This window comes from Chelonia mydas, chromosome 11, assembly GCF_015237465.2.
Source record: "Chelonia mydas isolate rCheMyd1 chromosome 11, rCheMyd1.pri.v2, whole genome shotgun sequence".
In the NCBI taxonomy this organism is placed as follows: domain Eukaryota; kingdom Metazoa; phylum Chordata; order Testudines; family Cheloniidae; genus Chelonia; species Chelonia mydas.
In genome coordinates this window covers 58,127,161-58,152,931 of record NC_051251.2, presented here as the reverse complement: position 1 = coordinate 58,152,931, position 25,771 = coordinate 58,127,161, and the positions used below count along the sequence as shown (strand labels likewise).

At 44.7% G+C, this 25,771-nt stretch overlaps 1 protein-coding gene across 1 annotated transcript in view; it reads right to left on the bottom strand.

The window, feature by feature from the left end:
• LOC102932261 (aldehyde oxidase 2-like) overlaps positions 1-25,771 on the bottom strand; it is a 98,639-nt gene that overhangs the window by 54,880 nt on the left and 17,988 nt on the right. Inside the window, 9 exon segments of the mRNA XM_037912807.2 lie at positions 580-672; positions 1,831-1,993; positions 3,486-3,670; positions 8,006-8,115; positions 10,321-10,414; positions 11,621-11,773; positions 14,421-14,512; positions 16,193-16,337; positions 22,858-22,938. Coding sequence (XP_037768735.1) covers positions 580-672; positions 1,831-1,993; positions 3,486-3,670; positions 8,006-8,115; positions 10,321-10,414; positions 11,621-11,773; positions 14,421-14,512; positions 16,193-16,337; positions 22,858-22,938 — 1,116 coding nt within the window.

Genomic DNA, 25,771 nt, shown 5'->3' with positions numbered 1-25,771 from the left:
CAGAGCCAACCTCCATACAGACCAGGACCAACCAACTCAAAGCAGCACCACACCCTGCCAGAACAACGGGTGCAAAATCTGCAGACATTTCTCCACTGTTACAAGAAGTTACTCACCTTGTGCACTGTGTAACTTGAAAGCTTGTCTCTTTCACCAACAGAAGTTGATCCAATGAAAGGCATTACCTCACCCACCTTGTCTCTCTCATATCCTAGGACCAACATGGCTACAATACCACTGCAAACAACCTTTGAAAAGACATAGAGGCAACGCAGTGTTGTTGTAGCCGTGTTGGTCCCAGGATACGAAAGAGACAAGGGGGTGAGTTAATATCCTTTATTACACCAACTTCTGTTGGTGAAAGACACAAGCTTTCAAGCTTCATAGAGCTCTTCTTCAGGTCTGGGAAAGGTACTCTGAGTATGACAGCTAAATACAAGGTGACATAAATACAAGGAGACAATGCAGTAAGTGGAGAGTTAGAATGAAAAACCAGAAGGCATAATGCTCATCAAGGGCAGCATGTGACAGTCACAATTCACAGCTGGCATAGTTTTCTATGAAAGCAACTTCACTGACCTGGTATGTTTGCATACCCTGGGGTGCTTCGCTGTGAAATGCTCCTAGGGCACTCATGTTCTTCTTTGATAAGTCAGGATACTTAGCTGGATACTGAAAGGAAGGCAATTTAGCAACCCTAATGTCATATCACGGCTTTTAAAGCTAAATTTTCCATTTACAAATTTTGAAAAACAGAAATGTTAAAGAAGCAGATTTCCAGTTTGCTCCCGCAGCTCAAACACCAGCACTGATGTGAAATAGTTGTGAGGTGGAATAGAATTCTGGGCAAATGAGAGTCACAAACATTCTATTCTGTTACATACTTACTTGCCATAGCAGGCACCTTTTAAAGTGTCGGAGAGTTTACACAGGTGGTAAAACTATAGACAACGTTTAATGTGAGCTGGGTCACCTGACATCAAAAATCCAACCCATCCCACCAAAACCCACAGTGCTTGGAGGGTAGTCCATTGTCTGGAAGGGGTTGTTGGTAAAAAGAGTGACAGGATCAGATTTGAAACTAACTGGCAAACAAGGAGTGCAACATTGACCATCTCCCCTGTGGGTGTATTCCTGATCCTATCAGGACATGATGGTATGTGGGATAGTTCACAAGAAGGCATTAGGATCATGTACTGAGAATGGGTTCTGGGCACATTTCAGGCTGGAATTAAATCACATGGGTTCATTGTGGTTATCTTCTGATCTTTGAACCCTTGAGCTTTGCACTCTTGCTGTTCGGCAGCCAGAGAGTACATTGGTGTACCTTACTGCATCATTGCTCTGGATCTTTTCACAGACAGCCTGATGCAGCTATGCAAGGCTCCCCTGTTGGTGATTTCAGACCATTTCTCCATGTTATGTGCTCTGCTCAGGCTATCTAGTATTTAAAACATCCACCTGCCCATCTCAAAGAAGCAACATTATTTATAAATGTAAATGTGCTGTCACAGCCCTAACATTTTGTTACAGCTAAAGGAATTCCATCATCAGGCAATGAAAGGTCTCGCGCTTCCCTGAGAACATGTTAAACTCTAACTATGAGCAAATATTTTAGCCTAGCAGGGCTCTTTAGCATGGTATAATAACCGAGCTTGCGGCAGGAGTTGAGTATGGGCACAATCTGCATTCAGTAAAGGATGTATCAGTCCAGTCATTCAGTTAGCCTGCAGCCATCACCATGAGTTCTGAGCATCTGGTAATAAACATTGGGAATAGCCTTTCCAAGAAAAAAGTCAGTTTGTCCAAACCTAGAGGGAAACCACTTACCATTTTATTTAATCCATACAACACTTCCAGGTAGAACTTGAAAAGGAAGCTGACAAGCAGAGTTCTTCTGTATTCCACCTTCCCACCTGGAGCTGAGGGGGAGAGAGAAATTTCTCCAAGCACCAGTTTGCAAGCTTCATCCAGCATCTGCTCATTCCATTGCCTGGTGGAGAAACAGACATGCACACACACACACACACACTTATTTATAATTCTAAACTGCAGCTAAAGCCAAAGTGTTGAGTAACAAAAGTTTAATTCACGTGGGCCTGATCTTGCAGTCCTTTTGTACCTTTTGATTTCAGCAGGAATTATGTGCATGTAAGGATTGCAGCAATCAAGCCTTAATAAGATGACCACTGAGGATAAGTCTACACTGCAATAAAACAGCAATGGTTGGCCTGTGTCAGTGGACTCAGGCTCGTGGGGCTCAGGCTTTGGAGCTATAAAACTGCAGTGTAGACATTCAGCCTTACATTGCAGCCTGGGCTCTGGGACCCTCCCCCATCATGGGGTCCCAGAGCTTCAATTCCAGCCCAAGTCTGAACGTTTACACCACAGTTTTATAACTCTGCACTGCCTGAACCCTGTGAGCCCGAGTCAACTGACTTGGGCCAGTCACGGGTGTTTTATTGCAGCATAGACATGTCTTATTTGTTTCCAACTAATTGGTAACCATTTATATCATAGTGTATTAGCAGTAGAGCTGGTTGAAATTTTTCATTCCAATGTTTTTTTTCTCATGAAACATAGACCCTTTTTAGAAAATAGAAATGTTCAGGAAAACTTTGATTTTTTGAAAATTTTCAATGGACATGTTACTTTGGTCATTGTTTTTCATTTATTGGTGTGTATATTTTTTTCGACTGCCAATTTTAACCAGTTTACACTGGTAAAAAATTTCCACTTTCATTTCACTTTCAAAACTGAAATGTCATTTTGAAAAAAATATTAATTTTCCAAAAATGAAAAATGTTGATTTAAAAAAAAGGAACAGAAAATGTTTAAAGCACAACCAACCAACCGAAAAAAGGTTAATTTCAAAATCCATCTGAACAAAAACAAGTTGGAAATTGTCAGGATTATTTTATGTAATTTTTCAACCCACTCTAATTAGCAATGTCGATTTCTTAAGCCCTTCTTTATAGAGCTGCTCTGCAGCATCATACACATTGACGTCCGATTAGGTTTCATTATACGTACTACTACACACACTACAATAATTACATAGAAAACATGCAGTCATCCAGTTTTTAATAAGATCACTTATTGTCATTTAAAACTGATTGGGTTAAATTCACCACTTCTGAGACAGTGAGGTGTAAATTGCACCCATGTTCTAGCAGAGGCTACTGTGCTGGCAAATTCCTTCACCCCTGGCAATGGGTGTTCGTGTTCCACCAGGAGAAGGGAACTTTATCTTTGAATTGGAGCTTCACAGGAGAACCTTTGGGAGAGGTTGCCAGGACATAAGTTGTATCAGGATGGAGCATCTTGGATATTCCCACTTCATTGTTATTGCTGCCCACTTTCTGGACAGTGGGGGCTGTGGGCGAGACGTGCAACAGCTGTGATCTCTACATTTCGGTCTCCATCAGCAGAATTTGGCAGAACCAAGGGTTTATAGAGCCCACTACATTTCTGTCATACAGTACCTCCCTATGAGCCTCTGGCAGGATTTCCTTGCACTGACTGTGTTAGGCCCAATGCCTCCATATAAAATATTCAGGTCCATTATGATGTCGGTGCTTGGTTTGAAAAGGACTCTCATTCCAGAATTCACAACTGATAAAGCATTTTTCCGGCGCTCAGCCTGTCGGAATGCTGACACAAAGTCATCCTGATCAAAAGAAAGCAAGGAGGAATTCCATCATTGGCAGAAATTGACTCTATTCTGAGTCTTAATTAATCACAAGTGACCCAAAGAAAGAAAAAGAACATTTTTTCTCAAATTATACAGTGATGTAGTTAACTTTCTATATTTCTTCCAAGTACTGACTAGTGATGGTCTGACATGTCCCGGAGGATATGCTTGTGATATGCCTACTGACAGGCTGATATGACAAACTAAAGATTTCCACAATGGTTCAATGTGTTGTCAGAAGCACCTACTCTAAAGTGCTGGACAATCAGTATTTGCACAAGTCACTTCCAATGTGACTGGTGCATTATTGTTACTGAAGTTTGCTTCCAGCACAAAACCAGGTGGTCGTGCTGTGCCAAAGGACCTGATTTTGCTGACTGGTTTTTAACAACGAGATTTCTATATGTCATGCCACAGAGCCAGAGATTAAAGAGGAAGCTGCTGGCCACAGCCAATTCTGAATTGTTCAGAAGCCCAGTTCTGATTTGTTTGGAAGCCAAATCCACTTGCTCTAAATTAACATAGTAGCTTCTTCCATACTCAGCCTGAGGATATGTGATGACTATCTTCTTGGCTGTTCCACATACTGGGGAGTCAACTGGGGCCCTCCAGAGCTAAAATCATGGAGCTGATGAGCCAAAGCTCTGTAGCTGGGTGCTGTAACAAATCATGTTCCCTGTGGATCCCCACTGGGTTACAGAAACTCCTCCTGAAGTGTAGGTTTTAAATATGCCCCTTCCAGAGCCAGAGATGGGCCCTGGCCAAGCCTCTAGAGCTGAATAATCCCAGAACTTTGGGCTGTTTGAAATCCAGATCCAAGATTTCAATCCATCGCTATTAGTATTTGATGGGACTCAGACGCATCTCTCAGTTTCTGGTGCTCACATGAAATTTGAGTCTCAGGATTACATGGCCAGAGATGAGTCCTTTTACAGCTGGAAGATTGTCTCAGCATGTTTCATGTCCACACATATCACCTGGGCAATATTTACCCCAAGCTGCCAGAAACCGAAAAAACAACAACAAACAATGGGCATAAACAAGAGTGAGAATATGAGCTACAAAAACAGCATCTGTGCCTCCATCCACACACCAGCAGCCCTTCGCTTTCTTTCCTTTCTTGCAAATAATCTGATACCCTGCTCACTCTAAGCAGCACTCTATTTGGTGAATGGGCAATTGATTTCAATGGGACTGTTCAAGAAGTAGGATCCTATCCCCCTTGAGGAAGTGTGGCCAAATCAGGTCTCCATGGCCATAGATTCATTTTCTGTGGTGAGGCTGATGAAGTTCACCATCCTATCAGTGTTATTATTGACTGTTTGCTTTAGCTTTCAGGTGTGAGCGATCGTTTCAGTCAGACAGCAATGTTAGTCTCCAATGTCTCCGTTCCCTTCTGATCTCAGGTGGGAATGGCTCTCTCAATGTTTCTGAGATTTCCATGGTATAACTTCCAGGGAGACACTGCAGTTTTGCTTTTTTATCTTCCCTTTCCCTCTTTGGAGGGGCCTGGTTTATAATCCCCTTCCAAATTCTCCTCCAGTTCATTAATTTCCAACCATAATCACTTCTGGGATTCAGAATTTCTGAACAGAAGAAGTGCTGCTGTTCTACCAGATTCAGTGTAGAGTGCAGATACTGAGTTTACAGAGTCTGGGGCTTTTTTACAAGAAATCTGCCTGGACCAGCCAGCCTTTAACTCAGCACTTATATTACATTCATCACCACAGTGCTGACACGCTCACTTCACCATGCTTCAAAAGACAGCTACTTTGAGGCAGATGAGGTGGTGACACTGTGACCTGTATGTTAGTTATGCTAAGAACAGGTATTAGTCTCATAAGAATTTATTTCGTGTTTAGACTCCATGAAATGGTTATAAGTTGCTCCATGCATTAATCTCACTTGTAATGTCTGTATTCCATGCTATAAGAAAAAATGTAAAGTTTTGCTTTATAACTTTGAAAATGTTTTCTCTGAACTTGTGAACCTCGGCATGGGAATCGTCCTGCCTCAACCATCCAGAAGGACTATCAAAATCAGATGGCCCATCAAGGAACTTCACAATACAAAGGATTGGTTAATGGCCCTATCGAACCTGGGAAATGCTACATGCAAGGAAACTCATCCTGTGGATTTGGAAGCTGAATGAAGGAAATGAAACAAAGTCACAGGAAAATTTTTGATTTTTTTTGGCTGTTTGAACTCTGACAGGTCTAGAGACACCAAATTGAAGCCAAAGATCCCTAGGGTCTGCCCCCTGGGTCTGCCCTGAAAGACACTTTGAATTGACAAAAAGAAAAGGAGTACTTGTGGCACCTTAGAGACTAACCAATTTATTTGAGCATGAGCTTTCGTGAGCTACAGCTCACTTAAAGCTCATGCTCAAATAAATTGGTTAGTCTCTAAGGTGCCACAAGTATTCCTTTTCTTTTTGCGAATACAGACTAACACGGCTGTTACTCTGAAACTTTTAATTGACAGATCACTACAACTCTGTCACTCTTAGGATTTGGATGGTAACTCATTTATATGTATATGTTTGCTTGCTTTAACCTGTAAACTCTAATTTCTTTTTCCTAGTTAATAACCCTTTAGATAGTTTATTACAGGACTGGCTACAGGTGTTGTCTTTGATGTAAGATCTAGAGTACCAACTGATCTGATGTAAGTGACTGGTCTCTTGGGACTGGAAGCAACCTGAATGTGGTGTGATTTTTGGTGCAAGTGACCATTTATTACTAAGTCCAGTTTGTCTGGGTGGCAAGATAGACTGGAGAGTCTAAGGGGACTCTCTGTGACTGAATGATAAGACTGTTATAGTGATCCAGGAGTTCACATCTGTTATCGGCTTGGTGAAATCTAATCACAGAACACACCACCAGTTTGGGGGGTCTTCCCTGTTTTTGACAATCTGCCCTGAGACAGGCACTCACAGTTGTGAGGCACTCCAGACAGCATGATAGGTGTCTCCTTGCTTTCTCTTTTTAGCCTGGGCAGATCCTGCAGTGTCAGCACTGGCCAAGACTCCCTTGGCCATTTCCTTGTCTGTTTGAATCTCAGCACTCCCACTTGTATATGGATATCTTCTGCAGTTTTCTCCATATCCACTAGAGGGACATTGGATAACGCTACAGTTGCTAATACCACAATTTCCCTTCCCCTAACTCGTTAGGGCCAGATTCCGTCACCCTCACTCATAGTGATCTACCTTACACTGAAATCAATGAAATCAACAGGACTGCAGAGAGCAAGTTATTAATCACCAGGTGGGAGGGGGACGTGGTACCAGTATTACCTCGTCACTGGGATTAATGGGGCATCCTGTGCTGCTACAGTACTGAGGAGGGATGCCTGCGCACATATTATAGGAGAGAGAAATAACATAAAGAGATCCAGCGATTAGAAATGTGGACAGATGATCAAATGAGTTTCAGCTTGGCAAAATGCAAGCTAATATATCTGGGAGGACATAACACTACCCCTAGAAAGCAGAGACTTAGGGATTGTCTTCATGTTCGGTGCCTGGGGCGCTGGAACAGGGAGGGTCTGGGGGTCATGGTCCTCCCATTTTCCACTGGCTGTAAGGGAGAGACAAGGGGCAGGGGGTGGAGGGAAGCGAGTGGGGCCTCGGGGGAAGTGATGGTGCGAGGGCTCGGGGGAAGGGGCAGCGCAGAGGGCGGGGCCATGGTTTGGGCACCAGTGGGCCCCCCCCCCCACTTTTAGGGACCTTCTGCTTCTCCTGTTCAGTGCTACAGCTTCTTTTTAGTGAAGACGCTCTCCCATCGACATAGCGCTGTCTACCCGTGTGTGTGTGGTTAGGTTGGTATAACTATGTTGCTCAGGGGTGTGGATTTTTCTGCTGCTGTCTTGCCCTCCCCTTACACAGTCCAGGTGGGGAAAGTGACCTGAATGCAGGGAGCCCTGATGTTGCTCCTCGCTTCCCCCATAGCCCTTTAGGGGTGCACGGAGGAGCAGAGTTCTGGCGGGGGCAGGGGGAGTGGCCTGCTGAGGCCAGCGGGAATGGAGGGAAACCCACAGGAGCAGTGTGGGAGGGGGTGTGCTGCGCCTATGGAGGCCAGGGTGCCATTTTCCCTAAGGCCAGCCCTGGTAACCCCACTGAAGTCTGTGGTATTGCTTTTAAGGATTAATTGTGTCATAAACATCTGCAGGATCTGTCCACAGGTGACGTTGGTACTGAAGTTCTTGCAGTGCATATTAAAATTATTTCCCTTTTGTTCAAAGGTTCTGTAACATTACGTATAGCACACCCTGTTAAAAGCAGCCAAGAAGGGACCCCAGAGCCCTTACCTTCTTAGAGTATGGGATGAGAACCAAGACTATGATTTCTTTTGTCTTAAGATCTGCATTTTCATATCCAGCAAGAAACTCATCATTTAAAGGAATCTGTCGTGTTCCGTCTGTTGGAGAGAAGTGTAGTTTGTTAGAGAATGTGGAGTGTGAAAGGAAAGTCTGCACTTCGCAGATGCAAATCATTTAATCTGTGAAAGAAAAGTATATTAGAAAATACATCCTACATTCATACTCTAGTATTTAAGTTTCCAGGAATGACACTGATCCTGCAAAAATTTCCCCATAAATATTCAAATACAGATTCACAAAAAGAAAAAAGGGCTCAAGTCTATAACAAATCCTTCACAATGAATGATTTCACCAGCTCTAAACTCAGTGGCATGCAGTGACATTTTTAGCAAGCTATGCAACAACTTTTTAGATGACAGAGGAAAAGTTTTATTTTCTAAAATCGGAACACTGCTATTAAAAAAACAAATAAATTTGCTAGCTCTGGTCTATCGCAGATGATGCGACTGTATATTTGCATGCCTTGTGTATTCCATTCTACATTTGCTGTGGGAGTTTGCTCTGGCTTGGTCTAAGCTGTAGGATAGCAGTGGTGAGGAAAAGGTAGGTAACAGTGATCACTGTGAACAACTGCCAGGTGTATTTGATATTCTCTTTACTTCTCTGCACTTTTGTTTTGCCATTAATGAGACTCATGATTCCAAATTGAGCGTTATACAGCAATCTGTTTGGAACTTTATGCCATAGGCTTTTACAAAGAAATAGCTGGTGAGAGAGTATATGGTACCAAACAGGAGAACAAGTGAAAGAGAAGCATATATAAAAAAGGCAATTTTCAAGGATTCACTTAAAACAGGAAAAGATTCAGGCGTAATAATGAAGTGAAAACAGTAGGGGGGACATCTTGTTTTTAAATATCTTAATAGTTAAATAGATGTCTTGTTTTAGAAAACAGTAACATTTCAAATAAATTAATTATGTATGTAATTATCTAAGGGCTTTGTTTAAAATGGCAATTTTAGTGTGCATATAATTTCTCTATAGAGTGCTCAATGAATTACTATTTTCTCCTATATATAAGTTTAATGGAACTTGGCCAGTGGCCACTGCTAACTTACCTCTGCTTACCTTGTTCCTCCCTGCAGCACATGCCTTGTGTATTCAATTATACACATGCATGCCTCATAGTCAGAAATGGTGTCTTCCAGGCAGTGCATGTGAGGTCACGCTGTCTGGAGAACACTATTTTGTAGAACAAAATGGCATCCTACATGCTTGTTTGGACCAGGGGCTGCCATTTTTTTCTGGGGTATGCAAATCGCTTGCCATGGTCTAAACTAAAGTTCTTCATTTCCATGGAACTCAAGGGAGTGTGGTCAGCATGTTTCAGGATCTGGTCTTAGGCTGTAAACTCTCCACTTGTCTTTGTTGTCCCTGTTAAGTAGCATGCACTTTGGTGCTATACAAATAATAAATGCTAATATAACACTATGCTGTATGTATGATGTTGAATACTGCTGATTTTAGTGCCTGTAATAGACAGATGAATTAATAAGCTGATTAAGTAGCTCTCCTCTTTTTACTCAAAAGTTTTAAACAAAAACATTTAGGACATTAAACAGTTAACGTGCAGTAAGCTTTAAAGGCAGAAATTATCTGACTTCATGATGAGCAGAAGAATTATCCCGGAACATTTTTGGTTCAAAGCTGCTACTCATTAAGGCCAAGATTTTCAAAGTGACCATTGATTTTAGGTGCCAGCATGAAATACTTTGGGTCTGATTTTCAGAGATGCTGACCTCTCTCCCCTGCATAATCCCAGTGACTTCAGTAGGAGTAGTGGGTGCTCAAAATGTATGAAAATAAGGTATATGTCAGGCTGGGTGAGACATTAGCAGCAAAATCAACCATTGGGAGGGTGTAAGAAACTGTAGGATAAAGGTGACCAGTCTGACCTTTGCAGGGGAGCTGCTGGCACTGTAGCAATGTGGGGAGGTTGTTGATACCCCATGGACATCTTTCTCTTCCTTGCCCCTCCACCTCACTTTCACAGCACTGCCAGTTTTGTTCCCTTCTGCACCTGGCAGCAGGAAGGAATGTAGCAGCCTGCATTAGCTAACACTTTTTGCCAGTGACAATCACAGGAAAGCACCAAAATAATTTTGTCCTGTGTCTAACAATGCTCCCACTAAGCATTGGAGGAAACAAGTGAAGATACCCATCACTTGTACTGCTAATTGTGCACTACAGTGATGCCCTGCAGGTCTGGCACAGATGCATAACAGACAGATGCTGAATCTTACCTTTTGATGCCAGACTGAGGACAGAGTTGCCAACTGCTAGGACAGGGTTCAGATCCCAAGTTGAACCTCTACTTACAATATGTCCACCTAAGGACTTTAACAAAAAAGAGGCTATTTTAATTGCTGTCTTTTCCAGATATAGCAATATTGATCTAAAACATGATCCCATTTTTAGGGATATTAAGAAGTTAAGGTAATTTATTGTTCAAACTTAATTGAAGTTTCATATTCAAACTTTTCTAAATGATAATTTCCCTCTCATTTTAATTTACAGTTCATGGAAGGTCCTGACTTATAACCCCAGCCGAAAGACACCAACATGGCCTTGGGTAGGTGACCTGCCCAAAAATAGAGAAATGGCCACTCCTTCAGCCAGAGGAGAGGGGCCACAAAAGAACTAGGGCAACTGAGTTTTAAAGAAAAAAATGGAAGGGTGGGGTCAGAGGCAACGATGCAAAGCCTTTCAACATGAGGAGAAGCAAAGGATGTCTTGATTCTGAGCTTCCACACAGCAAGTGGGCAAATATATTACTGCTTATCTGGTAAACTCTGCTATTATTTGTGCATTTCAGTAGTAGCTGACACAGGCGCTGGCTTCCTCCTTTCCCCAGGGGTGCTCAACCCCCACTCCGCCCCAGGCCCTGCCCCCACTCCATTTCCCAAGGCCCCCCTCCTGCCCCACCTCTTCCCACCCAGTTCCACCCCCTTCGCCCCAAGTGTGCCCCATACCTGCTCCTCCTTCTCCCCCCCAGCGCCTCTTGCTCGCTGCAGAACAGCTGATCACAGCGGCAGGAGGCTCTGGGAGGGAGCAGGAGTTGACCGCTGGGGCCGCTGGTGGGCAGGAGGCGCTGGGGGCGGAGGGAGAGCTGGCTGCCAGTGGGTGCTAAGCACCTGCTATTTTTTTTCAGCACCTATGGTCAGAGATGCCATGTGAAAGGCCCTGGATGGCTATGTACTTAAACCCCATTCTGGAGGGACAAAGATAACTTCATACCTATTCAGTCCTTGGCTTCTTTGCCAGTAAGGGTGCTGCCAATTACTGTGATGTGGAGACCGGTCCATTGGTAATGACAAAAAGCCCCAATTTAGTTCACATAAGCTATCAGATAATAATGGCTTTTAGTCATTACCAGCATGGACTGGATTTGAACTGGTTACCTAGATGGAAAGGCTCTGAGATGCCAGTCAAGCCCCAGAGACAGCCAGCTCTCTTCTAAAGGAGCTTTACAGATTTGTAGGTGAAGATCATAGATATATACTTTCAGTGCTGGCCTGTTTACTATAATCATTGAAAACATACAGCCAAACTCCTGATCTGTTCTCCAGCTAGGGTTTTCAGCTGCTGCAAGAGAGCACGGAAAATCTCTGTCTTCTCCTCTGGAAGCTCCGGGACTACTTTCATCAGGACGTCTCTGAGTTGGGCCAGAGAGCAGGCAGCACCTATCACTAGTCCTGAAACACAATTATTGAAATAGTGAAATAGGAACATCGCACTTTAAATGATCACAACTGTACAACCTGATCACGGAAACATTGCTTCTATAGTTAGCTTTTATTAGGTATATTTCACACACACAAATCACAATCAAATTTTCTTTGGGCCAGACATTGAGATCTTTATTCAGGCGAATTCCCATGAGGCAAATAGCAGTCTGACTGAGTAGGGCTAAGGATGGAGTAAAAACTGTTGAAAGACTCCAGAATTTGGCCCCATGGGCCTGACCCAGAACCCATTTCAGTCAATGGAAACAATGCCATTGATTTCAATGGATGTTGGATCAGGCTCTGTGTCAGTAGAGATTTGTAGCCGCATTTTGGAAGCTTACAGTGGTTGTAAAAAGCCCTTCTTTCATTAAAGGCATCCTCTAATGTGGACCTCGATAAAAGGTGACAATTAAATGGACAGTTGTGTGAACGTGTGTGGTGTAGTGATTTACAAATACTTATAATTTCAATTCATCCATCAGTACTATTTCAATGTCAATTCCAGAGCTAAGCGAAACGCAAATAGGGAAACAATCATTTGCAATAAAATCCCAGTTTGTCTGATTTTTATGAACAGCTCTGTCCAGTGCCTCCAGGAAAAATTGGTGCATCACATACTTTTGCTACAGATTCAATTCCATGTTACATATTAAGATGTGACATAACGGCCCAGATCCTCAGCTAGTGTAAATCAGCATCCATGGAACTATGCTGGCTTGGACCAACTGAGAACTTGGCTCAGGGTATGTCTACACTACGAAATTAGGTCGAATTTATAGAAGTCGGTTTTTTAGAAATCGGTTTTATATATTCGAGTGTGTGTGTCCCCACAGAAAATGCTCTAAGTGCATTAAGTGCATTAACTCGGCAGAGTGCTTCCACAGTACCGAGGCTAGAGTCGACTTACGGAGCTATCCCACAGTTCCCGCAGTGTCCGCTGCCCATTGGAATTCTGGGTTGAGATCCCAATGCCTGATGGGGCTAAAACATTGTCGTGGGTGGTTCTGGGTACATATCGTCAGGCCCCCGTTCCCTCCTTCCCTCCGTGAAAGTAAGGGCAGACAATCGTTTTGCGCCTTTTTTCCTGAGTTACCTGTGCAGACGCCATGCCACGGCAAGCATGGAGCCCGCTCAGCTCACTGTCACCATATGTCTCCTGGGTGCTGGCAGACGCGGTACTGCATTGCTACACAGCAGCAGCAACCCATTGCCTTGTGGCAGCAGACGGTGCAATAGGACTGGTAGCCATCATCGTCATGTCTGAGGTGCTCCTGGTCACCTGTGTGAGGTCGATCAGGAGCGCCTGGGCAGACATGGGCGCAGGGACTAAATTTGGAGTGACTTGACCAGGTCATTCTCTTTAGTCCTGCAGTCAGTCCTATTGAACCATCTTATGGTGAGCAGGCAGGTGATACGGATTGCTAGCAGTCCTATTGCACCATCTTCTGCCGGGCAGGCAAGAGATGAGGATGGCTAGCAGTCCTATTGTACCATCTTCTGCCGAGCACCCATGAGATGTGGATGGCATGCAGTCCTTCTGCACCATCTGCTGCCAGCCAAAGATGTAAAAGATAGATGGAGTGATCAAAACAAAACAAGAAATAGACCAGATTTGTTTTGTACTCATTTGCAACCCCCCATCCCATCTAGGGGACTCATTCCTCTAGGTCACACTGCAGTCACTCACAGAGAAGGTGCAGCAAGGTAAATCTAGCCATGTATCAATCAGAGGCCAGACTAACCTCCTTGTTCCAATAAGAACAATAACTTAGGTGCACCATTTCTTATTGGAACCCTCCATGAAGTCTTGCCTGAAATACTCCTTGATGTAAAGCCAGCCCCTTTGTTGATTTTAGCTCCCTGAAGCCAACCCTGTGAGCCGTGTCGTCAGTCGCCCCTCCCTGCGTCAGAGCAATGGCAAACAATAGTGCATCTGAGTTGAGAGTGCTGTCCAGAGCAGTCACAATGGAGCACTCTGGGATAGCTCCCAGAGGCCAATACCATCGAATTGTGTCCACAGTACCCCAAATTCGACCCAGCAAGGCCGATTTAAGTGCTAATCCACTTGTCAGGGGTGGAGTAAGGAAATCGATTTTAAGAGCCCTTTAAGTCGAAATAAAGGGCTTCATCGTGTGGACAGGTGCAGGCTCACATCAATTTAAAGCTGCTAAATTCAACCTAAAGTCCTAGTGTAGACCAGGACTCAGTGGCTTCAAAGAAAATCTTTTGGCATATTGGATCAAAGATCTGCGCATGAGCATCTCCATATAGATTGTAGACATTGCCAGACTAACAATAAAAGAACCTTGTGATTTCTACCAACAGAAAAAACTATATCAGACTCAGGACCCTCCCACATTCTCCTCTCCTGCAGAACAATGAGTGAAAGATGGTTTGAACAAAGAAATTTATGGCAGCAGAGTCTCAGAATTTGAACCTCCCCATCCTGTTCTCTCCATATGGCAGGTAGGCTGAGAGACTGGATAGTGGTCTTAGTGTACTGAGCACTACTGGAGAATAAAACGTTCCATGTACATGTGAATCAAAGATTCTCGTCATTTATGGTGTCTAACAACACATAACTCCAGGATTTTTAGGCAAATCGAGGACTTATCATTGTTTGTATTACTCACAACATGCAGAGCTGGAATCCTAGTGGGATGGATGATAACTGGATGATGAACACCATCAAGTTTCATTTCAAGTCCTGAAGATATAAAATTATAATGAGATTGAAGAAAACAGGGGTTTTAGATTTCCAGAACCGTGAATGTATCTAAAGAGCTAAACATACCCCCATCCTTCCTGCCACCAGGGCTTGTGACCTTAGTGTCACATGGGACTACACTCCCTGTATTCTTCCTATAGCCAAGCAGTTGCAAAAATCCTGCTGGTTCTTCCTGTCCAATATCTCAGAGTCTCCATCCTGCTGCCTCTCCCATTCTATGGTCCTCACTTTCCTCCCCTCTGCACTCTCTGCTTTTCATGCTGCACCCCTCAGGTCTAATCAATATGCTGCCAGCAAAAGTATCTCCTAGTGCTCCTCAAAGCTCTTCAGTTCCCTGCACTTGTTTCCTGTCTCCTTCCATATCACATTCAGATTCCTCACCTCAGCTTTAGAACCCCACAGAATTGTGCTCCTGCCTCCATCTCTTCCCTAGTCTCCCATTACTTCCTGCTTCCATCTTGCACTCCACCAACTCAGCTCAGCTGCATAACTCTTCTGTTTCCTTCTCCCACCAGCATCTCTATGCCTATTCCCACATCACCTCCTATGCCTGCGACACCCATCACTGACCTCCCGCCTAATATATTTTACAAAGGAGTTAACAAGCTGTGCATATATGTAGTAATATGCTAACCTCCTCCCTCATCCTCCATGCCCAGCCCTGCCATGCAGCTAATTTAGGGCTTGACTGATGCCCACAGAAATCAGTGGATTTTGACTTCACTGGGCACTGGATCAGACCTTTAGACTACATTGCAAGCTCCCAAGAACCCACCATTTTAGCGGTTTGTGAAGTGCTGTGGTCACCTTTATGAGTGCTATATTAATAAATAAAAATGCAGTAAAGTTTCTGTTGTTGATGAGCACAGGGGGATCTGAAAATTAAAGTCTCTCAATCTTTTTGGACTCAGTTTCACTCTCACAATGTAAACAAATTCACAGATAACAGCTCAGTCTGGAATTCCATTTAATGAGACATGCTCTTATTCTACCCACTCGCACCACTTCCCCTGGGAAGGAAGGGGTTCAGACGCTACACTCCCACCCCAGTAGTACCTCTGAAATACTCTCCCCTGTGCACTACACACCTACACTTGAAATGCTCTATCCCAAGCCTTTCTCAAGACTCCCCTCATTCAATCAGCTTTCCCATCCTGATCTCTTCTCTGCTACTGCTCTCTTGACTTTACTCCCTCAAATTATAACACCATAACAATAAAATCTATCTATAATATTGAGAAACCCAGTAAGATGCATAGAAGTTCCTACCCTTGTCCTTTCAACATGGACCATGTCCTTTGTCATCCTTGTAGTGTTCTGTCTAACTGAAGGCCTAATCCTGCAGACTCTTACTTATGTGAATGGTCATTACTCCATGCAAGCCATCTCACTGAAATCAGTGGGAGGGGCATAGACATCTGACCATGGAATCAGTAGATCAGGGTTCGAGTCCCATTTGTGTCACTGATGTGCCATGTGAACTGGGGTCAGTTATCCAGACCTGAATATTCAAAAGGAGCCTCTAATTTTGGGTACCTATCTTTGGATGTCCAGTTTGAGGCACCAAAGGCCTGATTTTCAGGAGTGCTGAGCACTTGCAACTTCCATTAATTTCAACTGGATAGTAACAATGACAAGAGGCCCTCAGACCCTCCATACCCACACTGGTGTTCCCTACAACGAGAGGTGCTTTGGGGTACATGGCCTTCAGCTCCAGAAGTTCCCTGAGGTTATTGGGAGAAATCCATGTTGTTCTTTCCCCATGGAAAACCAGAGTTCTTTTTTGCTGTTCTTGAGCCATTCTCTGTAGGGGAAATTACAGAGGTTAAGCACTCCAGGGCTCACAAAGGTATTTGTCTACCAGTGTAAAGTAGAACAAAACACTTTAAAATAACCGATAATAATACCCTGTACTTAAATAGTGTCTTTAATCTGAGATTCCCATCAAGCTTTACAATGGTATGTTTAATTATCCCCATGTTACAGATAGGGAAACCGAGGCACAAAGAGAATAAGTGACTTGCCTGGGGCAGCATAACAAGTAGGTAGTACAGAACCTAAGTGTCTTGACGTACAGTCTCCTATTTTAATTGCTAGCAAAGGCTCCCTCCATTATGGTTGATCAGTGACCAACCAAAGCAAAGCGATTACATCTTAAGAACTGAGGTTTTGTCACCTTCTCTCCCTGGGCATTAAATTTCCCCTGGAGCTTTACATAATAGAAAGGGTTTGGTCTGGTATCTTTAGCAAAATGTACGCCATTGTTGTTCAGTGTGCTACGCGCTGACTGATGCCCTCCTTTCCAAATATGACTGAATTTCAGCAAGGTTTAGTTTCAGTCACACCTGACAAGAGAATGCCAGAAAAATTCATCAGGTGAATTATCATTGGCTTAGGGTCCCCAAGGGACAATTTCAGTTCCAATGAGGTTCTGCTCTGAAAAGTGACTATATGAAAAGGCACAGTCTTACTAAGCTGATCTATTAGTATTGAAAGACAAATCTGACTTTGACTATCATCATTTTGTGTTGCTTTTTAGTCCTGTTAAACATGATGAGTCAACACAGCTGAGAGGGAGTGAGCTGGATTCTTGTCCATTTTGCACGTCAGTGGAATTGTTTACTAATTTCTAGTTCTGTTACACCTGAGCAACTCCTTTGGAGACAGTGGGGCTGCACACGTGTGCTATGGAGCAGTGGTTCTAAACCAGGGGTACATGTACCATAGGGCCAGTGCAAGGATGTTTCACGCCCTAGGCGAAACTTCCACCTTGCGCCCGCCCCCCCACACACTTGAGGGACACCCCCGCACCGCGGCAGCTCCCAGCCCCCGCCCCCCTGCCTAGGGAGCCGTGCGGCAGCTCCCCACCCCAGCTCACCTCTGCTCCGCCTCCTCCCCGAGCATGCTGCCACCGCTCCACTTCTCCCACCTCCCAAGCCTGCAGCGCCAATCAGCTGTTTAGCTTTTTATGTAGCCCGTTCTAAAACTAGTCAAATATCTAGATGAGTTGATGTACGCCCTGAAAGACCTCTGCAAACCCAGGGCTGGTGCAACCACTAGGCGAACTAGGCGGTTGCCTAGGGCGCCAAGTGGTTGGGGGCAGCCAAAAGCGCACTCCGGGGAGGCGGTGGAGCACAGGTGAGCAGGGGTGGGTAGCGGTGCCCCTGCGCACCCCCCCCCCGTCCCTGTTTCTTGCTGCAGGCAGCCCTCCCCATGCCCTGCTGCCCCAGCTCACTTCCGCTCCACCGCCTCCCCGGAGTGCACTTTTGGCTGCCCCCAACCACTTGGCGCCCTAGGCGACCGCCTAGTTAGCCTAATGGTTGCACCAGCCCTGGGTTTGTAGAGGTCTTCCAGGGGGTACATCAACTCACCTAGATATTTGCCTAGTTTTACAACGGGCTACATAAAAAGCACTAGTGAAGTCAGTACAAACTAAAATTTCATACAGACAATGACTTGTTTATACTGCTCTATATACTATACACTGACATGTAAGTATAATATTTATGTTCAAATTCATTTATTTTATAATTATATGGTAAAAATGAGAAAATAAGCAATTTTTCAATAACAGTGTGCTGTAACACTTCTGTATTTTTATGTCTGATTTTGTAAACAAGTAGTTTTTAAGTGAGGTGAACCTTGGGGATACGCAAGACAAATCAGACTCCTGAAAGGGGTACAGTAGTCTGGAAAGATGGAGAGCCACCACTGTGGAGCATAATTTGAAGTCCTTGTGGTTGTAGAGGTGGAAGCAAGGGCCTAGTGTTGCCGCCAGAATCATTATAACTGACATTGCTACATACAAAGGAAGAGCCAGCTTAACTCCTTGATCCCATGATGAGTCTACAAGGCTGAAAGTTAGAAAGATCAAGATAATAAAACATATCATGGGCTGCATATTAGTATACATAGTGACCTTTCACTGTGTAGCCATATCTACACCCCTCAGAGAGAGCCATTTTATCTAATACAGGAAGGAGGCAGGGAGGCTTAGTGGACAGGAGAGTGCCTGTCAAAATCTGGTTTCTGTGGGCAATTAGAATTTCCTGCCTCACATGCCACAATCTCACCAGGCATATGAAAAAATCAGGTAGTAGCGGGACACAATCCAAGAAGGTCAGAGCTACTGCTCTGATCTGATATAGTCTCTACAATATGTGAAAGATTTTTTCATTGCCCCTTTTTGAACTGAGTGCCTAGTCAAAGCTGGAGACCCTGTAGCGTTTTCCAATGGGCCTGTAGTTTCTTTGATTCAATCTTATTTATTTGCAAGGAGTGTACCAAGTCTTGCTTTTCTGAATGTAGGAGGAAGCAAAAACAGGAGACAGCTTTCTCACTCACAGTACTAAACTCTTTCAGCCAGCTTGTTCAGGCTGCGTGTTTCTCATGGACACCGACCAAAACCAGTTCCACCACCTGTCAAAGCCCCAGCCCCTGTATTTAAAACTCCTTCGTTCATATCTGTGTTTCCATCACACTATGTTTTGGGTGTGCTACTGCTATTGTTTTAGACACCTAGTTACAATGAGAAAAGGAGTACTTGTGGCACCTTAGAGACTAACCAATTTATTTGAGCATGAGCTTTCGATGAAGTGAGCTGTAGCTCATGAAAGCTTATGCTCAAATAAATTGGTTAGTCTCTAAGGTGCCACAAGTACTCCTTTTCTTTTTGCGAATACAGACTAACACGGCTGTTACTCTGAAACTAGTTACAATGGTTTCTTTACATTTATTGTGAATGTAAATTGGTGCTCATGCCTGACCCATAACAACAAGATTTAATCTAACCCATAACAACTGCTACTGCTTATGCTCAAATAAATTTGTTACTCTCTAAGGTGCCACAAGTACTCATGTTCTTTTTGCTACTGACTCTGCCACTCCTCATGCCAGGGACACATGCACAGGCCAATCTGTTACTCAGGTGGGACTTGTCTACATGGAGGGGTAATGTGCACTATGGGGGTGTGATTTCTAAAGCACTTCGTTAATGCACATCACTTTAATGGGTGCTTTAGAAATCACACCCCCGTAGAGTGCATTACCCCACCATGTAGACAAAACATTAGTCAATTTCATGTCCCTGCGCAGTTTATGAGGATTTGTATTTCTGTCTGATTAATGGGTTTCACATTTTACAAGGTCATATACATACTTTACATATCCCATCCTGAATGGCAGTTCAACCACTCCCTAGCTTGCCAAGGGATTTTTTGAGCAAGGAGCCAAACTGATTGCAGCTAAGACCCTTCAATCAAATTGTGAATGCTGTCTGTGAACTATTCTCTTTTTAGGTGTGGTCCATTTAACCCTTGCATTCTCAGGCACATGCCTTTCAAAGACGGGCCAGGGAGCAGTAGGAAAATTAGACTGGCATAATTACTTCGCTCAGGGAGTGAAAAACCTCTTGGGGAGGTGAATTGCCTATTCCAACAGTAGAATTCCTCCAATTGGAGTAGCTGGTATCTACACTGAAGTGCTACAGTGGCACAGCTGCAACAGGGCAGTTGCAGCGTTTTAAGTGTAGACTAGCCCGGACACGTATCATACCAGTTTAAGGCCACACAGGTGCCTCTTGCTCAGGGGTTCTCAAACTGGTGGTCATAAGAATGGCCATACTGGGTCAGACCAAAGGTCCATCTAGCCCAGTGTCCTGTCTTCCCACAGTGGACAATGCCAGGTGCCCCAGAGGGAATGAACAGAACAGGTAATCATCAAGTGATCCATCCCGTCACCTATTCCCAGCTTCTGGCATACAGAGGTTAGGGACACCATCTCTGCCCTTCCTGGCTAATAGCCATTGATGGACCTATCCTCCATGAACTTATCTAGTTCCTTTTTGAACCCTGTTATTGTCTTAGCCTTGACCCTTCAGGGGGTCACAAGGTTATTACATGGGGGGTCGTGAGCTGTCAGCCTCCACCCCCAAACCCCACTCCGCCTCCAGCATTTGTAATAGCGTTAAATATAAAAAATGTGTTTTTAATTTATAAGGGGAGGTCGCACTCAGAGGCTTGCTGTGTGAAAGGGGTCCCCCAGTACAAAAGTTTGAGAACCACTTCTCTTGCTTAATATATGCTCTACAATAGAAGGCAACTAAAAAAAGCAAACAAGCTATGCATTGTGGATCAACTGGTTTAAAAACCAAACCAACCTTATAATGGTTAATCACCTCTGTAATGCTGGAACAAATCAAACAATACACCTGAGCCTGGCAGGCCCAAAGTGAATATCTGTGTACATGAAATGGTTGTTGACTCCAACATTCAGACTTTGCACTTGTCTACACTGGCAACATACAGCGCTGCAACTTTCTCGCTCAGGGCGGTTAAAAAACACCCCCGAGTGCAGCAAGTTTCAGCGCTGTAAAGTGCCAGTGTAGATAATGCACCAGCCACACTCCTAGCGCTGGTAGCTACGCCCCTTGTGGAGGTGGTTTAGCGTTGCCAGTGTAGACTAGCCTAGAGTCTGGGAACATTTTAAGCAATTAACAAACAAACAACTTCTGGGATTTGAAACAAGAGCCACCCACCCCAACTGAGCTAAAGTTTCACCTCTCCTCTGAACTAAGGCAATCCTAACTACTTTGTGCCTGCGCAGACTGATTTAGGTGTGGACACTCCTCCTTTGCTCTCCCAATTTTCCCCTTCTCTCTCCTGACTCCCAGCATGGCCTAAACTTCCTTCCTCCTGGCTTTCTTCCATCCCTCTGAGACCCTCCAATAGCTCCTAGTTCTTCTCCATGGCCCTCCAATAAACCCCTCTCTTCCTCCCCTTTGCTCCTCTGCCTTTACCATGGACCTGCAACAGACCAGGCCTAAGTGGCTCATGACCCAGAAGTGGGTGGCAAGGGAGCACCCCACTGGTTGAGTAAAAACAAACAAACCACAACTGAGGTCACCGGGACCCACCAGGAACCAGAAGAGGGAAGGGAAGGAGCAGCTCACTGCCCACGCCATCCTGCTGCTTCTGCACTGCCCGCACACACTGCATCTATTATTCTCCTTAACCACTGAGGACAGGACAAGGAGTAATGGGCTTAAATTGCAGCAAGGGAGATTTAGGTTGGACATTATGAAAAACGTCCTAACTGTCAGAGCTGTTAAGCACTGGAACAAAGAACAGGGGGAGGTTGTGGAATCTCTGTCATTGGATGTTCTAAAGAACAGGTTAGAAAATACCTGCAGGGATGGGTCAGATAATACTTGGTCCTGCCTCAGTGCAGGGGACTAGACTAGATGACCTATCAAGGTCCCTTCCAGTCCTACATTTCTATGATTCTATCTCCCCTACCCATCTGTCCCTTTCTGCCATCCTTCACAGCTCAGCTCTTAGGGGAAGTGGTGCTTCAAGAGGCTGGAGAATCTGCACCACAGCTCTGCCCTGGAACTCAGACTCCTCTCTCTCCTGTCCCTCTCAGCAGTTCTCTAATTACGATTTGGCTCCCTACAGCTTAAACACAGCCACAATGACGTTAATCAAACTGGGTTCAATAAAGACTCTTGTGTGTATAGGATGAGATTGCTGTGTGGAAATTTTCATCCCAGAGTTTACAGTGTAACAAAGGGCTATGTAGTAACTTCATGACTGTTACTATCCTGTACACACCTCGTGGGCACTTGCAACTCCTCGGTGGCTCCCCAAAGCAGAGTTTTTCAGGAGGGGCTTGACATAATGCGATGATGTTGAGAACAGATAAGCTAGACTGAATACAAAGAAAAACTTCTAGGTTACGAGATTTTTAGGCTGTGGAATGAACTCCCAAGGGACGTAGTGGAGCCCACTGTCATTTCTAAGGCTACATCTACACTACAGCCAGGATTGACGCTCTGAGATCGATCCACCAGTGGTCGATTTAGCGGGTCTAGTGAAGACCCGCCGAATCAATAGCAGATTGCTCTCCAGTCGACCCCTGTACTCTACCCCTGACGAGAACAGTAAGGTAAGTTGAGGGAGAGTTTCTTCCGTCGACCCCCTATGGTGTAGACCCCATGGTAACTTGACCTAAGGTACGTTGACTCCAGCTATCTTATTCACGTAGCTGGAGTTGTGTAGTGTAGGTCGACTTATGGTGGTAGTGCAGACATAGCCTAGGTGACCTAGACAGGAAATTCACTCTAAGGTACATTCCTGCACTGGCAGGGCAGTGGACTGGATGACACTCTATCCTTGGTGTGACTCAGTCACCTTCCACTGAGGATGAATTTAGTCCAACAATCTTTTCCATTTCAAACTTCTATCATGTTGTAAACCTGAATGCTGGATCATTCACAACATTTGCATGTAAATGGAGACAAATCAGGAAAGAATAACACTTCCTACCATTAGTTCAGGAGGAAAGATAAACTCCTGGGTTGTGTCTACAGGCTGGAATTCTTCAGGATTGTAGAGATCAGAATGCATCTGAAAGGAAACAAAGTTTCATTTGAATATTTACTTGAAGGAGAAAAAAACAGAATGTGCATGTCAAGAGTATGTTACACTTTTCTGGAAAGAGCAGAGACTCTTTGGCTACATGTCATTTAGTTTTTTAACTGCTAAAGGTACCAGCACATTAAATAATTCAAGCACATTCTTTAGTTAATTTCCTAAAAATAAATCTATTCTCATAAATAAATAATGAAACAAAACTATTTACAAATTGACACAATGCCAGAAAGGATTCTTCCAGCCATCAGCTCCTAAATCCACCTCCAGCACCTGCCCGATTCTCTGAAAGGCGTATTCTCAAGACAACAACTAGCCCATGTAGTGTGCCCTGGAGGCCATCAGAGCCAGGTGTGGTGGGTGTATGAGACTCACTGGAAAAACACAGACACTGCAGAATTAATATAATCTCCCAGTCTATGTCTTGTCAAATAGATTGATGGGTAAATCCAAGATGACAACAAACAAAACAGCAATCCTTTGGGCGACACAAGATTTACTGGACATCTTGTGTTTTTAGAGAAGAGAAAATTATAACTCCTGGAAAAAGTTTCATTGCAACATTGACCTTAAATCTACTGGTATAGTCTGTATCCATCCCAGTCATAGGTCAAAAGCAGGTACCGCTGCACTGGCTCTGAAATTTGGCCTTGTGGAAGATCTGGATCTCCTAGAGCGGTTACATATCCAGGGTAGGCAAACCCAGCCAGATTTCGCTTTCAACAAACCTAAACTACTTAGGATGTTGCAGTGGTTTGGGTACTAGTCTGGGACATGGGCAATGAGGGCTCAGTTCCTTGCTCTACCACAGCCTCCCTGTGCGACTTTTGCCAAATCACTCAGCCTGTCTGTGACTCGGTTCCCTATCAGCAAAAATGGGACTATAAGCCCACAGGTGCATTGTGGGGCTGAACAAACAAGAGTTTTTGACGCACTTTGAGCTCTACTGTTGAAAAGAGCTAGGTATCGTCATTACTTGCACAGCAGGGTTATGTTCCTCGCGGGCAGCATGGCTCAATATCATGACCTTTGCATTCACAACACAGTACCCACAATGCAGTGTTGCTATTGGAATCTGTAAGGCTGGGTTCGGTTTGACAGGTCTGAATAGAGGTGGGTTGGGCAGGCTCAGTGTTTCCCCCTCATTGTTTGCATCACTCTATTATTTGGTTCACGGTGAACAGGTTTGAAAATGACAGGTTCTTAATTTCCTGGGGTAATTTTTCTCCTCTGAATGGAGCTGCTCAGTGCTTGTGCCAAATTCAGCAGGAGCTGAATTAGAAGAGGACACCATAAAAATCAGCTCTATTTTACTCACTTTGGGTTATCCCTTCTCTGCAAAGCCCTGTGCTTCAGAGCAACAATCCTCTGGAGAATATGGATCCTGTGAGCTTTTGGGAAGGAGCTTACAGTGGGGTGAAGCTCTGGATCCACTGCATCCCCAGCACTGGTTGCTTCTCTCTGCCTCTCCAGAGATTATTCTTGAATTAAAGCCTCATTAAAACCACACAATTATGGAAATTCAAGTATCTTCAATGGTAGAAGAGAATGAATGGGTCCTGGTTATAAACCGCAAACCAGCCCCCTGGCACTCCCAGGTTCAACCCTGACTGCCACTGTCCAGATCTTAAAGGTGCTGTAACAACGCCTAGAACCACCACAGCCTTGAATTTCCTCACTGTAAAACTTAAAGGTCCCCCTTTCCTTCTGCTGCACCACTGAGGATAAGACAGTTACCTTTTCCATAACTGGTGTTCTTCGAGATGTGTTGTTCATGTCCATTTCATATTAGGTGGGTGTGCTCACCACATGCACCAGTGCTGGAAGTTTTTCCCTTAGCAGTATCCACAGGTGACCGGCTCTGGCGCTGCAGTGGCGCCCACATGGTGTGGTATAAGGGGCGCTGCCAGCTCCCCCCATCCTCAGTTCCTTCTTGCTTGAAACTCTGACCGTGGAGAAGAGGACGTGTCATGGAATGGACTTGAGCAACACAGCTCAAAGAACACCAGTTACAGAAAAGGCAACTGTCTTTTCTTCTACGAGTGCTTGCTCATGTCCATTCCATATTAGTTGACTCCCAAACAGTACCCCTGGAGGCGGGTAGGAATTCACAGACATGTAGATTGCAAGACAGCTCTGCCAAACCCAGCACCGCCTCTGACCTGCTGAGTGATGGCATAATGCCCTGTGAATGTGTGGACAGAGGACCATGTCGCTACTCCACAGATGTCCTGGATAGGGATGTGCACCAGGAAGGCCACTGAGGATGCCTGAGCTCTAGTTGAGTGGGCTCTGACAATTGGCGGCAGCGGGACCCATGCCAGATCGTAACAGGTCCATATGCGACAGGTGATCCAGTTGGAAATCCTCTGTGAGGACACCGGAAAGCCCTTCATCCTATCCACTGTGGTGATGAAGAGCTGAGTTGATTTACGGAAAGGCTTGGTATGCTCTAGGTAAAACGGCAAGGCCCTTTGGACATCCAGTGCATGAAGATGCCTCTCTCCACTGGTCTTGTGCAGTTTGGGACAGAACACCGGGAGGAAGATGTCCTGGTTCATATGGAAGGTAGATACCACCTTCGGCAGGAAGGCAGGGTCAGGCCTCAGCTGAACCTTGTCTTTGTAGAAGACCGGGTACAGTGGTTCTGACGTCAAGGGTTTAACCTCAGAGACTCGCCTCGCTGATGTCACTGCCACCAAGAAAGCAACCTTCCATGACAGGTGGAAAAGGGAGCAGGAACCCAGCGGCTCAAAGGGCGGGCCCATGAGCCTAGAGAGGATCAAGTTGAGATCCCACTGCAGGACAG